The sequence below is a fragment of the Xenopus laevis genome, chromosome 2L (genome assembly GCF_017654675.1).
Source record: "Xenopus laevis strain J_2021 chromosome 2L, Xenopus_laevis_v10.1, whole genome shotgun sequence".
NCBI lineage: Eukaryota > Metazoa > Chordata > Amphibia > Anura > Pipidae > Xenopus > Xenopus laevis.
Window position 1 is genome coordinate 152144369 of NC_054373.1, and position 18978 is coordinate 152163346.

At 42.2% G+C, this 18978-nt stretch overlaps 1 protein-coding gene across 1 annotated transcript; it reads left to right on the plus strand.

Annotated features, from left to right (window-relative positions):
• The first annotated feature begins 369 nt into the window (after positions 1-369).
• Positions 370-17282, plus strand: slc48a1.L (solute carrier family 48 (heme transporter), member 1 L homeolog). Its single transcript, NM_001094648.1, is given in 3 exon segments — positions 370-526; positions 14525-14692; positions 16278-17282. Coding segments are annotated over 3 exon segments (438 nt in total). The 5' UTR covers positions 370-393; the 3' UTR covers positions 16415-17282.
• The last annotated feature ends 1696 nt before the right edge of the window (positions 17283-18978 follow it).

Genomic DNA, 18978 nt, shown 5'->3' on the forward strand with positions numbered 1-18978 from the left:
CTCTTGGTCATGGGTAATCACGTGACTTTGGTTTCTAGGGCTACAGAACGCTGAAGTCCTGTCAGAGCCTCTGTGTGTTCCAAGCCTCTCTTTGGCGCAAGCCCATGATAACAGCTGGGCTATTTCTCTGAAAACCCTAACCTTACCATTCCATATCTCTCGCTACGTGCTTCTCCTTGTTGTCGCTTCTCTACAGCAATCATATTTCACCGGATCTCGTCCTGTCACTGAACGCTACTCCTATTGGGTGGTAATCGCTGTAAACAACGCTCCCATTGGTTGTTGAGAGTTTAGCTGACAGCACAGTCCACCAATCTCATGAGCCCTTACGGTTGGTCTCTGTAAGTGCTGTGTCGGCAGCTCCAGTCTGGGCTCAGCTGGCAAGTTTCACTCATGGCGGTCACCAGGCAGCTTTGGATCCGTATCATTTACGCGGCGGTGGGCACCTTGTTTGGCCTATCAGCCTTCCTGGTATGGAACGTGGCCTTCGTGCAGCCTTGGACCGCGGCCATGGGAGGGCTATCAGGTGAGGGGCCGAAGTAGTGATGTCATGTATCTTCTGTTATGTGATATTTGGGGATTTCCGTGCTGGGTTACCTATGTCAAAAAAGAAAGGCATTGTATTAGCCCCCTGTCTGCAAGTGGATTCTGGTATTTTAGGCCCAAAAAGCTCTGGAGCCACAGGCTGAAGATTAATTTACAGGTGTAAATGGACAGAGGTTTGTGGTGCTGCTCTCCCTGTAGGGACTTGAAGCAGTGGATGGGGGAGGTGAGGGTGGAACAAATCCACTGCCCATGTTGGAGCTATAGTAGGATAAGCCATTGGGACAATGTTTCCTTTATCATTAACTTTGGGGGCCCTGTCCAAATGTTGGACCATAAAGGGGGACTGGAACCCCAAAAATTCCAAAGACCGCTCTTCTATATGACATTGTTTACTTGGTTGTCAACAAAACAAAAACTGTGGTACCGTGTTAGCCAGTAGCAAAAATAACAAATACAAAAACAAACAAATACAAAAAGTATTGTAGAAGTGATACCTTTATTGGCTAACAATAAAAAAAAATACATTGCAAGCTTTCGGACCACCAAGACCGAAGGGGCCTTGGTGCTCTAAAAGCTTGCAATGTATTTTTTTTTATTGTTAGCCAATAAAGGTATCACTTCTACAATACTTTTTGTATTTGTTTTTTTATCTGTTATTTTTACTTGGTTGTCCTGATTCTGCCTTGTGCTTGGTATGTGAACTGCAGCTGGCCATAGATTTTTAAAAGATCTTTTCGTTACCAAGCTTATCTTGAAACCAATGTTTTAAATGTACGACTTGTCCATCAACTAAAAAATCCATTTCAAGCAATGTTGTCGAGTTGAAGGCAGGAAAACTTAGGGGAGCTGCCTGCTTGGCCCTGCAAACAATTGGACTATAGATACATTTCACTGTGACGATGGAAAAAACCCGGCCGATCAATTTTCTGACCAATGTCAGGCGAAAAATCGTTAGATGCACAATTGTTTGATTACCACTAACCACAAGATAATTTGAAGGATTGGTTTAATGGCACTAAAATCGGTCGTTCATCAAATAAAAATCTTTGCGTTTATGGGGTTAGGGCTAATAAAGGGGTTGTGTGTATGAAATACAGGGATACAATCTATTATCTGGAAACCCATTACAGGTATGGGATCTTTCCATAATTTGGATTTTCACATCTTAATTTTAATAGTAAGTCATTTAAACATTAATTAAACCCAGTTGGCTGGTTTTGTTTCCAATTAGGATCAATTATATCTTAGTTTAAATACAGTACAAGCTACTGTTTTATTATTACAGAGAAAAATTTCTAGAAATTTGGATTATTTCGATAAAATTAAATCTTTAGGAGATGGCCTTTCCTTAATTTGGAGCTTTCCGGATAAGGGATCCCATGTCTGTGTTAGAAAGCTCCAAAACAAGAACTGCCATTTCCCATAATGTTCTATAGAAGCAGACGTTCTGTTAATCATTTACTTTTTCTCTGTAATAATAAAACAGTACCTTGTACTAAAGGATAACTAAGTTCAACAAATCTTTATTGGTGGCAAAAACAATCAAACATTGGGTTTAATCTTTAAATGTTTTTAGGGCCTCTGCAATTTATATTCCAGTCTCTTAATCAAATCAGAGCATGGTTGCTAGGTTAATTTGGCCCTAGCAACCAGACTGCTAAGGCTAAGTCCACACTGGGCTTTTTGGGGAGATTTGGTCGCCTGGAAGTTGCAACTTCGGAAAACGAAACACCGTGTGTGATTAGCACCAGCGTTTTTTTTTTATTTTAGCCGGCACAGAGTCAGGGAAGGCGTTTGGAGAGATTGGTCGCCGCAAAAACGAGGCAAAATCTCCCCAAAATGCCCTGTGTGGTCTGACCCTAAAATTACAAAATGGAGAGCTGCTGAATAAAATGATAAATAGTATGAAACCACAAATAAAAAATTAAAACCAAATGCAAAAATTCTCAGAATATCACTGTCTACATCATACTAAAAGTTAACTCAAAGTTGAGCAACCCCTTTCAACACTTTTTTCACTTCAGTTGCTTTCAGATCATTCACCAGAAATATAGACTTCAAATTACTTTCTATTGTCTGTGTGGGACTGTTTTTCTATTATTGAACTGTACATTTAGTTGATACATTTTACGTGAGCAGACGTGAGCAGAATTCCTAGGTTTCAGCTGTTAGAATTGATACAATAGTTGCTGATACTCCACAGATGCTGCTGAGAAATGTATCAAACTAAATGTTGCAAAATTGTAACCGATCTGAATTACTGAGAAACACCAGAGACAGGAACATTAAATTTAGATTTTGGAAAAACAATAAAAAATGGAAAGTAATTGGAAAAAGTCTTAATTTCTGGTGAACTATCTGAAACCAAATGAACTGAAAAAAGGTGTTGGAAGGAGAACAGCCCCTTTAATAGCCATCACAGTAAATGCAGGTTTGATGTTTATGGCCGTGTGTGCTGTCAGGTGTGAGGACAGATCAGTTCGTGACTAGACATGAGTGGATGTTGGTATCTTTTTTGAACAGAAAGATTAGTCAAGCAGAATAAATACAAAAAGCAGGGCCGGAGCTGTTTCGTAAGTCACAATGGTGAAGTAGGATATTGGCAAACAGAAGATGCAGTTGCACATGAAAGGCTTGAAGTCCTTGTCGTCGTGTGGAAAAAAAAAAACCTCAATTCTTGCTCTCGGCTAAGTTTACTTTCCATCAGAGGTAGAATTATAACAAGGCATGCAAGGTTTGTTAATGCAAGCGGCAGCAGCTGCAGGCAAACATATTTTTCTCATATTTTGTAGGTTACGGAGGATGTTCTGCTCCATGAATTGCTGTATAGTCACTTGGCTACTCCCCACTATTGCCAATCTCTATTGTCACAGGGTTGTCAAGTGTCTATAGTAATGGTCCAGCTGTGCAAAGGCCTCCTATCTTCATTTTTATTTTACCATTGTATTTATTTCATAGAAATATTAAGTGATCACTGCCAACATATTCAATTATTACTTGCCAGTTTAGGCCCCTCACACACAAGCACACAATGGTGAACTAAAGGCCTGTCACCACAACTTCTACTACTGAATGAGAAACGTACACTGTGTGGCAGCCAAACTCTGACTGCACTTGTCATTTGCTTGTATAAGGAGTAACGGCAGACGGAGAGGAGTGTGTTCAACTGAGGTGCTCTTCATCTGAGAAGATCAGTGGACAAATGTGTGCTAAAGGCCTTAGGAACCTAAATAAAATTGAAAAATGAAAATAAATGAAGCCTAGCTGATTTAGCATTAGGGATGCACCGGATCCAGGATACGGTTTAGGATTCGGCCTTTTTCAGCAGGAATCGGATTCGGCCGAATCCTTCTGCCAGGCTGAACCAAATCCTAATTTGCATATGCAAATTAGGGGCAGGGAGGGAAACCGTGTGACTTTTTGTCACAAAACAAGGAAGCAAAAAATGGTTTTCCCTTCCCATCCCTAATTTGCATATTTATGGTATTCGGCCTAATCTTTCGCGAAGGATTCAGGGGTTCACCCGAATCCAAAATAGTGGATTTGGTGCATCCCTATTTAGCATAGGTCCATCTATTTTAAAAAGTTAAAGCCACATTCACTGGGTGAATCCAATCCCTATGTTTTTTCTCCAGTCCATTTAGGAAAAAATTGTATCAGTTTGGGGGGAAAAGTAATGCAGTGCTGCCACGTTGCCCCTTGGCAGGCTTAGACTCACATGTGCAGTAGAGTAAAACTTGGGAAAGGTAAGGTGGTGGCCATGTATTTGTTTTTCCCAGGTTGGTGTTTGTTTTTTCTTAAAAGGAACACTGGACCAAGGAAAAAAGTAGCAGTTGGATTTACTGGTGGGGTGCCTAGTATATTGGCACCCCCCATTGACGTGGGATTTCCGTCTCTTTAAAGGTGAAGGACCCCTTTAAGTAAGCATCAAATTGGTTTCCACTGAGCTTTTTAAAATGATAAAGTCCTCATTTACAGGCAATCACGTTAATAAGAACTCCCTGATAATTTCAGAACATGGGAAGTAAAATTCACTAGCTGGGTGCTCTTTTCCTCTGGCCAAAAGCACAAACCCAGGGTATTTTTTTTTTTAACAATTCTGCTTTATTGAAAGTATAACAGAGGCTTGAATGTACAGTGGTAGTTAAAATACGTTTCTGAGTTTACAATCAATATGCAGGAACAACAGCAGTTAACAAAAAGAACAATAAAATTGACATGTTGAAAATTGTTGCTACAATTGTATCTCTGTTATTGCAAGCAGCGAATCTAAGACCATATAACTGCTAGTGTAGTCGTGAGGTCCAACCTATGAACAGGACATGAGACCGTGACCTATTTCAGAAGGGTACACATAAAGAACAGACATATGCTGGATATACAGGTGTAACAGACCCGCGTACGGGGGGATGGGGTTATAGGAGCCACCAAACTACTACTAAGCTGGCAATGTAACTGCACTAGTGTAGGACCGTGATCATCATCCCTCCTCCTCATCCAGCCAGATCCCCCATATTTTATGAAATTTTTCCGGGCAGTTCCTCCTCATGTACGTCAGTTTATACATGGGCATTGCTTTCCTGATGAGGTCCAACCAAAACGAGACAGTTGGGCCAGAGGAATCCTTCCATTTGAGGGCTATAGCTTTTTTTGCAAGCATTAGTAAAATAGAAAGGAGAGTACATTCTGCACTTCTAACAGACACTTCCTCTACCCTGTTCAATAAGATTATTAGTGGATCCACAGGGATTAACCAACCCGTTTTCCCGTGAATGTTCTGCAACACTTGCTGCCAAAAAAGGCGTATCACAGGACAGGTCCACACCATATGATAATAGTTGGCCACCAGTTCAGAACATCTGGGACAGGCCGGTGCTAAAGTGGGATTCATCCTATGCAACCTTTGAGGGGTGATATAAGTCCTATGGAGGTATTTAAGTTGGGTTAGTTTGTCCCTACTACATATCATCCCATCTGAGTAGGACTCCAGAGCATCCTTCCATTTTTCATCATCTAGCGAGGGTATATCTAGTTGCCATTTCAGTTGGATCTTTCTAAGATTAGAGTTACCTATTGACATTAAATGATTATAGAATATTGATAAAGGTTTTCGGAGTTCAGGGTTGTGGATATAGGTCTCCAGCCTCCTGGGAGTGGTGTCCACTTGCCCACCCGGAAATTGCGAGCTTATGGCATGTCTCACTTGAAAAAAGCGAAAAAGCATCACATTAGGCAAAGTAAATTTATCTTTCAGAATTTGGAAGGGGGGGTAATTTGCCATCAATAAGAATATCCATGACATACTTGATGCCAAATCTCGCCCATAACTGGGGGTCTGGGATCATAGCAAGGTGTTTCAGCTTAGGGTTACACCAGAGGGGGGTAAATTTAGAACAGTGTGCAGGGAGGGAGGGTGAAAAATTAAGAGCCACTTGCCAAGCCCCCACTGTAGCCTTCATGAGAGAGGTGATATGCGGAGCATCTGTTATACCCCTATACAGGAGGTTCTTAAGTCCTCAAATGAGCCCACTACTTGCGCCTCCAGCTGTGTGGTGGCATCTTGCGGGGAGGGGGAGGCCCAACGCCAGGCGTTGACCAATTGAGCAGCCAGATAGTACAGGAATAAGTTAGGTGCTGCCAACCCTCCACTTTTAACAGGGAGTTGGAGAGTAGCAAGGGCAATCCTAGGTTGCGATTTGTTCCATAGCATTGAGATTTCGAGGCTCCTTAAGACACGGAACACATCCTTATTGATTTTCAGGGGAGATTGTCGAAATATGTAAGTTAACTTTGGAAGGATAACCATCTTGAAGAGGCAGATTCTGCCGTACAAGGATAATGGTAAGGATGACCATGTTTCAACTTTGGACTCTGTAACGCAGAATCGGGGACAGATTAAGGTCTACAAATTTGGTTAAATCCCTGTGGATCCAGATCCCTAGATATTTAAAAGAGTCTGCCCAAGACAGACCATGAGGGAAAGCGGGTACATCTTGGTGTTTAGGGTCAACGGCAAAAAGAAGGGATTTCGCCCAATTTATTCTCAGGCCAGAGTAAGCCGTGTGGCCATTAATAATGTCTAGTGCAGCGCCAAGCGCCCTGCCGGGGTTAGCTAAATATAACAACGTGTCATCCGCATACATGGACACTGTTTCAGTGACTCGACCCAGTTGAAGTCCAACCACCCTTGGATTATTTCTAATTCGACAGGCCATAGGTTCCATGGCTAGGGAGAAAAGCAAAGGGGAGAGAGGACAACCCTGACGGGTACCTCTCAGAATGGAAAAAGGTTGTGAAATCGTAAAATTCGTTCTGACTCTAGCTATGGGGTTATCATATAGAGCTTGAACCCATCGCATGTAAGCTGCAGGGATGCCCACTCTTCTCATCGTGGACCATAGATAAGGCCACTCCACTGAATCGAAGGCCTTCTTGTTATCAAGTGAAGCGATCACCCTTTCCCCCGAATTATCATGAGTAATAGCCAGATTGGTGTATAGACGCCTAATATTAGCATCCGTTGACCTCCCCTGCATAAAACCGGTCTGATCAGGTGAAATTATCAAACCCAGCAACGGAGCTAGACGGGAAGCCAATACCTTGGCCAAAATTTTCGCATCTGAATTTATCAGAGATATGGGCCGATATGCCGCACAGTCATGCGCAGCCTTGCCTGGCTTCAAAATCAAAACTATTAGAGTTGTTTGCATGGATCGTGGGAGGGGGGAGCCCAAAAGAACAGCATTATATAAGTTAGTGAGAAGGGGGGCCACTTGATCTTTATATAGTTTATACCAATCCATGGGTATCCCATCTAGCCCTGGGGTTTTACTCGCTGGGAAAGAAGTAATAGCTTTCTTAACCTCATCTATCGTTATATCTTCAGCTAGGGACTGGGAGTATTGGTTCTCCAATACCGGGATCTCTGTGTTTCGTAGGTATGCATCTATTTCCAGGGTCCCCTTTTGAATTTTTGAGCAATATAAGTCCCTATAAAAGGCACAGAAAGCATCATTAATCCTGTTAGGGTCTGAGGTGTATTCTGTCGGAGATACTTTTACAGCTGGGATGGTAGATGAGACTTGCTCATTCCTAGACAGGTAGGATAAGAGTTTGCCATTCTTATCCCCATGCTCGAATATATTGGCTTGTTGATAAAGGATATGTTTTTTGGTCAACTCAGCCTGGGCAAGATTAAGAGCTAACTGTGCATCTAACCATGACTGCCTAGTCAGGTCCGTGGGGTTCGCTACATATTCAGACTCTAATGCCTGTACTTCCTGAGTAAGTGTATTTATCTCAGCACCTACAGTTGCATTGATAGCTTTAATGTTTCTAATGTATTCTCCCCTAACATAAGCCTTCAGGGCATCCCAGACCACATCCGTGGACGCAGAATCCTGATTGATCGAAAGATAGGAGGCAATACTGTCTCGGATGGGTTCTTTCAAAGCTGTGTGCTTCACCCAGAAGGGGCTTAAGCGCCAGACTCTATCACTTGGGTCAAAGGACCCCATAATATTGACAATGAGAGGAGAATGATCCGATATGCCCCTTGTAAGGATCTCAGCAGAAGTGACTAATTTGGTCATATCTGATGTACCCATTGCAAGGTCAATTCTAGATAAACACTGATACCCGGGGGAATAACAGGTGAATTGTCTGGCCACTGGGTGTCTGGTACGCCAAATGTCACTGAGGCCATAGGTAGAAACCCATTTGGCGAAATTGGGATGACGGGCCTTCGAAGTAGTCAATCTGTCAAGCTCCGGGTTTGGCGCAACATTGAAATCCCCCATTATTAGTACCGGTGCCAGTGGAAGTGTAAGAATCTTACGCATAATCTCCTGTAGGAGTGCGATGTCAAAGGGAGGAGGGACATATACTCCCGCTATAGTATATAGGCGACCATATAATAGCCCATGCAGAATCACAAACCTACAAAAGTGATCAGTCAGTACTGAATTAGCAGTAAACGGACAGGATCTGGAAACAAGTATGGAAACTCCTCTCGAATAAGTGGAATATGTAGAGTGATAGGAGTGACTTAACCACGGTTTTTTAAGACTTAAGGTTTTCATTCCAACAAGATGCGTTTCTAAAAGTATTATGATTTGGGGTTTTTCCTTCCTAACAAAATCAAAAACCAGCTTACGTTTGATAGCAGATCCCAACCCCCGGACATTCCACTACATTACCTTAACCCTAGACATTTTGTAAACATAGTGATATCGTTCCGTAGAACCCCCCTACACATTACATACACATATCGCTGCCATGTCAAGAAAAATTCCAAACTAAGAACAAAATAGTTCCCCAACAACCCTTCGCACACCCACCCTACCCACACAATCCCCAATATAACTGCAATTTTGTGTGAGTTTACGCCCATAACTACAACCTGTAAGGAAGAAAAGGAGGTTAGTATCTACTCAGCCTGTCCGAGATTGGACGGCGCTTGTGCTCAAAGTTACATTACGTTGTGAAGGCTCATTGTCCATGAGAGGCCCAAAAAAAAAAAAAAAAATAATAAAAAAAAAAAAAGAGGTATTTTTCACCGATATTGACAGGATAGGAGTTACCGGTACCGTCCTGAATCTTGAGTTAGCTGCTCAGCAAATACTCATGCTTCTGGTTGATGCTGATGTTGAGGTGGAGGCGATCTGGGCCTTCCTTCCATCCATGCGATCGTATCCTCCGGAGTGTTGAAGAAATGGGTTTTCCCTCTGTCTGACACCCTAAGTCTCGATGGGAAAAGCATGGCATACGGGATCTGTCTCTGCCGTAACAGTCGTTTTGCTTCAGCAAATTGGGATCGTTGTTTCCTGACAATTGTAGAATAGTCTGGGTACAGAGAAATCTTATTGTTGTCGTGTAGTATTTCACCTGCCAGACGTGCTGCATTTAAGGCTGCATCTCGGTCTTTATAATTAAGCAATCGTGCTATGAGTGGTCGGGGCGGGGCGCCCGGTGCAGGAGGGCGACCTGGTATCCTGTGGGCCCGTTCCACTGCAAAGGCTGGGGAGAAAATGCGCTCGCCAAACTTCGACCGAAGCCAATTTTCCACGAATGCCTCCGTGGTATTTCCTTCTGCCCGCTCGGGTATGCCCAATATGCGTATGTTATTTCTCCTGAGATGGTTCTCCAAATCGTCTGCTTTAGTCTCAAGAAAATTTAATTGTTTGGAGAGAGAATCCATGCGGTTTGGTATGGGAGAGGTTAAATCCTCCAAATCTCCTATTCTCCTTTCCGCTTCACTGGTTCTTTCTCTCACTTTTTGCAGGTCATGCTTTAATATGGCAAAGTCAGTGTGAATTTCATCCACTTTTGTTATCAACGTGGAGTGATTGCTGGTTATAATTTGCAGCACCTCTGCTAGGGTGGGGTCTGTAGGAGAGGCAAGCTGAGTTGGGGTGCCAGGCGTGGAAGGGCCCTCCCTAGCCTCAGGGGTAACGTCTGCGGGAGAGGACATACCTTGTTTTTTCCCCAGAGGTGGCGACTGGCGAGCAAATCGTTCCAGCGTCTTGGCAGCAGCGTCTTTCAGCTTAGGCTGCGAGCCAGGGGAGGGTGCGGCCCGCTGTGTTACAGCCGCGGCGCCATCTTGGATGTGCTTCCCCTCCGTCGTCGCAGCGGTGTGAGACTTGGGCGTCTGCCGGCTTCTTCGCATGGGGAGTCAGGAAAGTATGTGCAGTAACTTCGCACCCCAGAAATTGAAGATATAATCGGTAAAAACCGGATCAATAACAGGATTTTGTAAGGCCCTCAGGCAGAGCTCACACAGCGTGCGTCCTACCCGTTCAGCATGCAGACCACGCCCCCTCAACCCAGGGTATTTTTATAACCCTTCTTCTATACTTAAAATTTCCAGACTTTACTATTCTGCACATGTGAAAGACACAAGGGATCCCTAAGAAATCTGGAGCAACTTTGCATGTTCCTGTGGGAAGGAGAGACGGGGGCGGGCGGATGCTTTTTTCTGCAGTATGGTACAACATAGGTGCATACACAGTATTTTAAGGCTAATGCCACTCAGGGCAGCCATTGGTGATATACAATGTTGGCTGGCCACCAATCAGAACTGCACACTTGAGCATCCTATAAAGCAGGGATGACATTTACTTCCTGTACATTTGTTTAACTGCAGTCCTACTAGGGCTATTGTCTGCACAACATTTCCTTAAAGTGGTTAAAGTATTACATTTCTAAGTGATTGTTGGCTCTAAGGTTTTTATAATATTGCTAGCTTTGTTACATGTTATAGCACCATTATCCTCCTGTCCTGCCTGCATGCAAAACCTTTCTATTGGCTGCAATAAAGCAGCCCCACAGGCTATAATATGAACACCATGATGTTGCTGGGGTGGGAATTCATTCAGTGTTTGCACAAGTACATTTCTATAAAAATAATGGACCCCTTTGTTTTAATCGGATCTTTATATAAAGGTCATTTAAATTGCCATGTGATGTTCTTTACATTTGTCTCCCATCATGTTCCTCTCCAATGTTTAAACACAAACTTAAATGAAGAGGTCTATGTACTCATTTTTGAAGTCAAGGGCATAAAAAAAGTGCACCAAAACTCAGAAGTCAAAACTCGTGCAACTTTTGTAAGAAAAGAAGGCAAAAGAATATATCTGCACATGTTTTCCCACAGGAAAAAAAAAAGTCCTGTGTCAGTGAAAATCACACTGTTCCATTCATTTTCATGTTTTATCGAAGTTGGAAAATAAATGAATGTGTAAAAGTTGATAGAGAAAGTTCCCTTTGACTTCTATTCAACCTCAACAGCTTTTAATTGTTTGAGGTTTTTTCTTTCATAAATACTGACTAATCAAGTTTCCAAAGAATATTCTCTAGTATATTTGCGGGTACACTTTTCCACTGGTTTTTTTTTCTCAAATCATGAAAAAATTAAAATTGCGAATTCTCATAAATCGTCCTCTTATTAGTGTTTTTTTTTTTTATTATATTCTGTCTAGGAACTTCTTTCTCTTCTTACATCAGGCAAATGTATATACTATATGAAATATAACACTCTGGGATTTTCTTGGTTTTAGGAAGAGATGATGGTTCCATTCTGTAATAGTGTGAATGTTGCACAAGAGGCTGGCTTGTAATGTGTGCAGTGTTGGCCAATATTCCTTGCCTCTCAAATGACTGCATTCTTGGGATTAGGAGGGAGAGGGGATTCTCGTAACCAGAACTCTGGGAATCTAAACTTCTTCCAGAAAGCTTTGGGCTCTGACTCCATTCCTGTAAAAGCTGTGTTAGACTCTTATGGAGATTAGTCTCCTGGGCACTCTCGCTGACCGTATGTTTTATGAAATGTGAGTGAAAAAGATCAGTCAGGCAGCTCTGCCCATTTCTCCCTCAGTGTATAAATTTATTGGTTAGATCTACATGCATTGATGTGCTCAACTATTGAATCCTTTGCCTGTTCCCAGTCATCTCCTGGACTAATTAAACCAGGCCACATAGAGAAATTACACAAGAAAGAGAGGAGAAGAGATGCTACAGTGCCAGTGTCGATAACTCACGAGTGTAACTAGTGGTTCAAGTGCACCAGCCCCAGACCCTCAGCTTCGGGGAGCGGCAATCCAAACCAATATTAGCAAAGCAAATTGGGTTATCTGGCAATCAAAGGAATCCACCAGGGCCAATTCAAACAAAGTAAAAATAATATTTATTTGTAATTGGAATTTAAAATTTACACATCTCCATGGGCCCTACACGTTTTGTGCCCTATTAACACTTAGGGGCACATTTAAGATGCAGAATGATTTAGTATCAAGTGTCCCACCTTATGGTCACTATGCATGACATATAGCTATAACATTTAGGTGACAAGTTGCCTTCTGATCTCTCCATTCCGTGTGAGTCCAGGGGCTCAGCCGTGTGAGTCCAGGGGCTCAGCCTTTGGCTTCGCTCAGCCTTTGGCTTCACTCACACTGCAACCCGCCATGTGATTCAGTTGACTTCACTCCAGCGGCTTAAAGGACAAGGAGACTGTCATGCACAGTGAAAGGCCATTAACTGTACACACATTTCCCTGTATTTGTGCTCCAGCCTGCTTGCAGTGCCCTTGGATGGAATACTGGAACCCCAATAAAATAGAGCAGAGTTGTGGAGGTGCTTCATGTAGGGTGATCAGTGTCTAACCATATCTAGTGCACCTTTTATGTAACCGAAAAGGATGTTTGTTTCGGTCACCGTATTTGTGCAAATATCTGTATAGTAAATCAGAGTCTATTTCCCTCTTGCTTTCCAATGCAAATGTATTATCTTCATACATAATAGGATTTCCAAATTCAGAGGCACGAGCCAAAGTAGTGCTGTCAGCAGTTTTCCGGGTCTGAGAGTGACTTTGCACTTTTAATGTTGCTGTGAAAGCACCAACTTGTAGATTTAGCTGGCTTTTGTGGCTTTGTTTTTTTTAGCTGTTTTGGAACAGATGCAGCCGAGGGGGGCTTTGTCCAGAACATGCAGGTCCTCATAAAGCAGTGTAGCCCAAACTGTAATTCTATCATTATCCAATACATAACGGATATCTGGCTATAATATAGGTCCTGCTGGGATTACCTACAAAGCTTTTTTTTTACTAGTTAAATAGTGAGTAGGTAAAACAATAGATAACTATTAAAGGGATACTGTCATGGGAAAACATGTTTTTTTCAAAATGCATCAGTTAATAGTGCTGCTCCAGCAGACGTTTGCAATGAAATCTGTTTTTCAAAAGAGCAAACCGATTTATGTTATCCATGTTTAATTTTTAAATCTGACTTGGGGCTAGACATGTTGTCAGTTTCCCAGGGGCCCCCAGTCATGTGACTTGTGCTCTTATAAACGTCAGTCACTCTTTAGGGCAGGGGCACACGCTCAGATTCGGGGAGATTTAGTCGGCCGGCGATAAATCGCCTCTTTTTCGGGGTTGACTAATCTCCACAAACTGCCTCATGCTGGCTAAAATCTAAATTGACGGCGGGATGACACTCGGATTGCTTCTTTTGCCGAAGTCGCCCGGAGTTTCCTCATGAGACAACTTTGGGCGACTTCGGAAAAAGAAGTGCACCGGCGATTTACATTCTAGCCAGCGGGAGGCATTTGGGGAGATTGGTTGCCACGAAGAAGAGGAGATTTGTCGCCGGGCATCTAATCTCCCCGAATCTGACTGTGTGTCTCTGCCCTTAAAGCTCCCTGGTAGATTTGATAGTAGAACTCAGTAGTAAAAATCATAGTTCCACTTGCAGCACTGGCTCTTACTGAAAGCACATGACCAGGCAAAATGACCAGAGATTGCTGCCTACACACCAATATTACAACGGAAAAAAAAAATACACTACCGGTTCAGAAATTTAATTTTATATTGTAGAATGAATTATTTGCAGTATAAACAGTGGGCAGCCCTGTTAATTCCTGGGTAACCTGACTGCTCCCCGACTGTCTTTTCTGCTCATAATTCTCTAATATACAGCTTTGTTTTATTACTCCTATTGATGGCCATTTGGCCTAGAGAAATTCTCTATTTTCCCCCTAAACGGATGAGCATTAATAATGTTATTCAAGTTGCAGTTATGTACAAGCTGCTAAATGGCTGGACACTTGATTATGTATATGCTGAATTAGCCCTTTTTTAATATTCTACTGGTTACAGAAATAAATATGGGAAAAAGGGAAACAGAGCATGTGGTCACCAGTTTTTGATGTGTCATGGTGTCACTTTTTGCAAATTCAAGGCTCATTTTTGCCACGTGCCTTGGTTTTTGCATGAGTGTGCAACATGACTCTGCACTTTTTGCAACTGGGAAACTTTAAAGGACTAGTAAGCTTTTTTTCTTTATATATTAATTTATTCACGTGATACTTGCACTGACTGGGGAAAGCACACAGAGCAGACAATTATACAATGTATTATATGGAGTTAATGCTGAGCAAAGAAGTCGTGTTTTTCTAACATTGTGCCTGGTATTGTGTTTGGCAGGGGTTCTGGCACTTTGGGCGCTCATCACACACATCATGTACGTGCAAGACTTCTGGAGGACATGGCTGAAAGGACTGCGCTTCTTCCTTTGTATAGGCGTGCTTTTCTTGGTACTGGCGCTGGTAGCCTTCATCACATTCCTTGCAGTAGCCATATCAGAGAAGCAATGTAAGTGCCAGTGCCTGCATCTTTACTGGGAAACCAAACACATTTAATGTAAATTTATCCATAGGCTCCAGTTAGGGATTTATATCTGTGTAATCTGTAGTGATGGGGATTCATTCAGGTTCCAACTTGCTTTGCAGAGTTTGGACAGCTGGGACTGATGTGATTCCAGGAATGCCCTGTAGCGTTTGGTCCTACCCCTGATACATAAATCCCAAAAAAGCTGACCTTTTTATACTAACAAACACTCTGGACTTCTTGTAAACCAGTGAACAGAACAACATTTACTGCAGGCAACAAAATGTCCCTAGTTTTCCTCCCACCAGCAGTAGTGTGATTTACTCAGCAATGTGGCTAGGGAGACGTTTGAGAGGGTGCAGGTACATTAAAGGGCACTTGTCACCTGAATTTGTATCACCCACCTGCACTCTGGTTGTAGGCAGCCTAGCACTGGCGGGGGCTATTTTTCTGGTAGCGGAAGCAATTTCAGGTGATGGGTGCCCTTTAAATGATGGGACATTTTTAAGAAAGACCGTATATATGTGCCAGGTTATGTCTTCTGCAGATATTAATTGCAGATGAGGGGGAAATTGTAAGGGGTGAGTGTTAAAACTGGGGAGAAACGGGAATGAGAGAGAGGGTGAGAGATCATGAAAGATCAAGAAAGGAGAGAATGGAGAACAAAAATCAGTGATTGCAGTAAAGACAAAGGAGGAAGGAATGAGATTGCAGATAATAAGAGGGAGAGAAAAGTTGTGAGGAGATGGTAAGGCAGATAAATAAATAGGGGATTGTTGAGAGAGAAGGGCTGATTTGTAAGCGGGACCTGGCGCACTCCGATCCCCATCCTCTGCCCCCTTTCTGTCCTGCCTACACCCTGCCACGCCCCATCCTGGCTCCGCCCACTCCCGTCCGACTTGCTTCCCCCTTCCTTGCTGATGAGTGAGCGGTTGGGGAGGAAGGTTTTTTTTTTTTTATTCTCTATAGAGGAAGCAGACCCCACATTCCAGCCCCCCTGTTCCCCCGGTCCCTCCAGCGACTGTGGCTCTGCTTCCTCTATAGTTATGCCACTGAGTCCCATATTTATAAAGATCAAACATAACTCATACATTTATTGAAGTAGTAGTGACTAGTTCTCCACAGTTCCGTCTTACCACCATACATTAAAATTTGTATAAGGTACTATCTACTCTCCCATCCTAATGCCAGTAAATGAAACCATTGGCTCATTTATGATACAACCAGAACCAACTATGTCCCACTCAGGGCCAGTGATTCCCCCCATACACACTGTGCAGCAGATACACATCCATATATCTTAACACCCTCCAACACCCAGCAGGTTGCATTACCACCTATATGTAGAGGGCCACTAAAACCGGGTTTCAGTGACCCTTTAAAATATACATTTTGTAGCCATGCTTCCTTAAATATGTCATATAGATGGAAGATGAGTAGAGTCCAGATAAATATGTATTTCTGTTCATCAGCTGATGAATCACAATGACATAGAATTTCTGCATGATACATTTTTACTTCTGCTAGATTGTAAGCTTTTTCCTGTTTTGTTTCCTCCCATGACCTACAGCCATATCCGACCCAAAGAGCTTATACTTGTCCTGTGTATGGAGCTTCATGTCCATGAAGTGGGCCTTCCTGCTCAGCCTGTACTCCCACCGCTACAGGAAAGAGTTTGCTGACATCAGCATCCTCAGTGACTTCTGACACAGACAATTCCTGACAGGGGACTTAAATCCTGGAGTTTTATATGTGTGACGGAGCACTCCAGCTCTCTCTTCTCTGTACTGATTATTTTGGTTGATATCTGCAGAAGGAAGGATGGAAGACCATGAACATTGCTTTCATATTCCTAATTCTTACTGCCACACATCTGCATATCCCATTGCTATTTTGTAATTCATTTGAATCCTTTTTTGGGGTTGAGATCTGCAATCTTGACAGCCTGAGAGCACTGATTGGGTGCTGCTGGGCCCCACACAAACACAGTTGGCTCTGGTCTAAAAAAGAGAATGGGGGGGGGGGATAAATTATTTTTAACTTCCATAAAAAGAGGGCATTTCATTTCACAGCTTCCCTCCTCTTATCCACAAAATGATAATTTTCCCCGTTTTCAATCATATATTCATTTTTTTTTTTTTAACTTTAAAACCTGTTTGTATCTGTATATGTGTGTGTGTGTGTGTTCATGTCTATACCTGTGTGTGCGTGTGCTTGTTTTTGTGAATATACATTATTAATATTCCGATTTAAATTTAATTTACATTATCAAACTGTAAGCTCAAAGGTAGCAGAACAATTGCCTCTGTGCTGCATCTGGGAGAATTTTATTGGTCTACTGTGTAGCCCTTTGGGTGGCAGAAAGCCTAGAGATATGATTAAGGCTCATTAGGAAGTGCAGCACTTAAAGGAAGGAAACACCCTGGGACCCTGCCTGTATCATGTATATTCACATTATTATTTGTCATGTTTTTTCAAAGTAAATCATTATGACATATTATTATTATTATTATTTTTTTTTTTTTTTAAAAATCTATGTACAACAATAAAAAAGAATACACTCTGTAATGGAAAATGACCGCTAATCATTTTGGGAGACTAGCATTAAATAAATGTTCTGGCGAATACAATGTATCCAATACAAGTGCCCTTTCCTTTATTATATCCCAGTTATATACAGTTAGGCCTATACATTTTTGGACAGAGACAACATTTTTCTAATTTTGGTTCTGTACATGACCACAATGAATTTTAAATGAAACAACTCAGATGCAGTTGAACTGCAGACTTTCAGCTTTAATTCAGTGGGTTGAACAAAAAGATTGCATTTCCAAGACTTGGTTCAATGACAGCCTGAAGTCTTGAACTCATGGACATCACCAGATTGTGGGTTTCCTCCTTTTTAATGCTCTGCCAGGCCTTTACTGCAGCGGCTTTCAGTTGCTGTTTGTTTGTGGGCCTTTCTGTCTGAAGTTTAATCTTCAACAAGTGAAATGCAGCTCAATTGGGTTCAGATCAGGTGACTGACTTGGCCATTCAACAATATTCCACTTATTTGCTTTAATAAACTCCTGGGTTGCTTTGGCTGTATGTTTTGGGTCATTGTGAAACACCTCCCAATCAATTTGACTGGATTTAGCTGGATTTGAGCAGCCAAATGAATTCTGAAGTGTTCAGAGACATACGGTCTGTCTCTGAACACATCAGCTGCTTCTGTCCTGTGTCACATGATGGATAAAACACTAGTGTCCCATTGCCACTGGCAGCCATGCACGCCCAAGCCATCACACTGCCTCCACCATGTTTTATAGATGATGTGGGATGCTTTGGATCATGAGCTGTTTCATTTCTTCTCCATACTTTTTTCTTGCCATCATTCTGGTAGAAGTTGATCTTGGTTTCATCTGTCCAAAGAATGTTTTTCCAAAACTGTGCTGGCTTTTCTAGATTTTTTTTTTTTTTTTTTAGCAAAAAATCTAGCCTTTCTGTTCTTGATACTTGTGAGTGGTTTGGACCTTGCAGTGCACCTTCTATATTTACTTTCATGCAGTCTTCTCTTTATGGTAGACTTGGATATTGGTACATGTACCTCCTGGAGAGTGTTGTTCACTTGTTTGGCTGTTGTGAAGGGGTTTCTCTTCACCATGGAAAAGATTCTGCGATCATCCACCACTGTTGTCTTCCGTGGACGTCCAGGTCTTTTTGCGTTGCTGAGTTCACCAGTGCTTTCTTTCTTTCTCAGGATGTACCAAACTGTAGATTTTGCCACTCCTAATAGTGTAGCAATTTCTCGGATGGGTTTTTTCTGTTTTTGCAGCTTAAGGATGGATTGTTTACCTGCATGGAGAGCTCCTTTGATCGCATGTTGTCTGTTCACAGCAACATCTTCCACATACGAGCACCCCCCCCCCAAATCAACTCCTGGCCTTTTATCTGCTTTATTGATAGACATAACAAAGGAATTGCCCAAATCTGCCCATGAAATAGCCTTTGAGTCAATTGTCCAATTACTTTTGAACCCCTGAAATGAAGTGATTGTTTTAAAAAAAGGCTTTAGTTCCTCACATTTTTATGCAATCTTTTTGTTCAACCCACTGAATTAAAGCTGAAAGTCTGCAGTTCAGCTGCATCTGAGTTGTTTCATTTTAAATTCATTGTGGTAACGTACAGAACCAAAATTAGATAAAAAGTTGTCTGTCCAAATAATTATTGACCTAACTGTATTTTCATTACTTTAAAACACTTTCATTTTTAGGTGTTCCTGATACTTT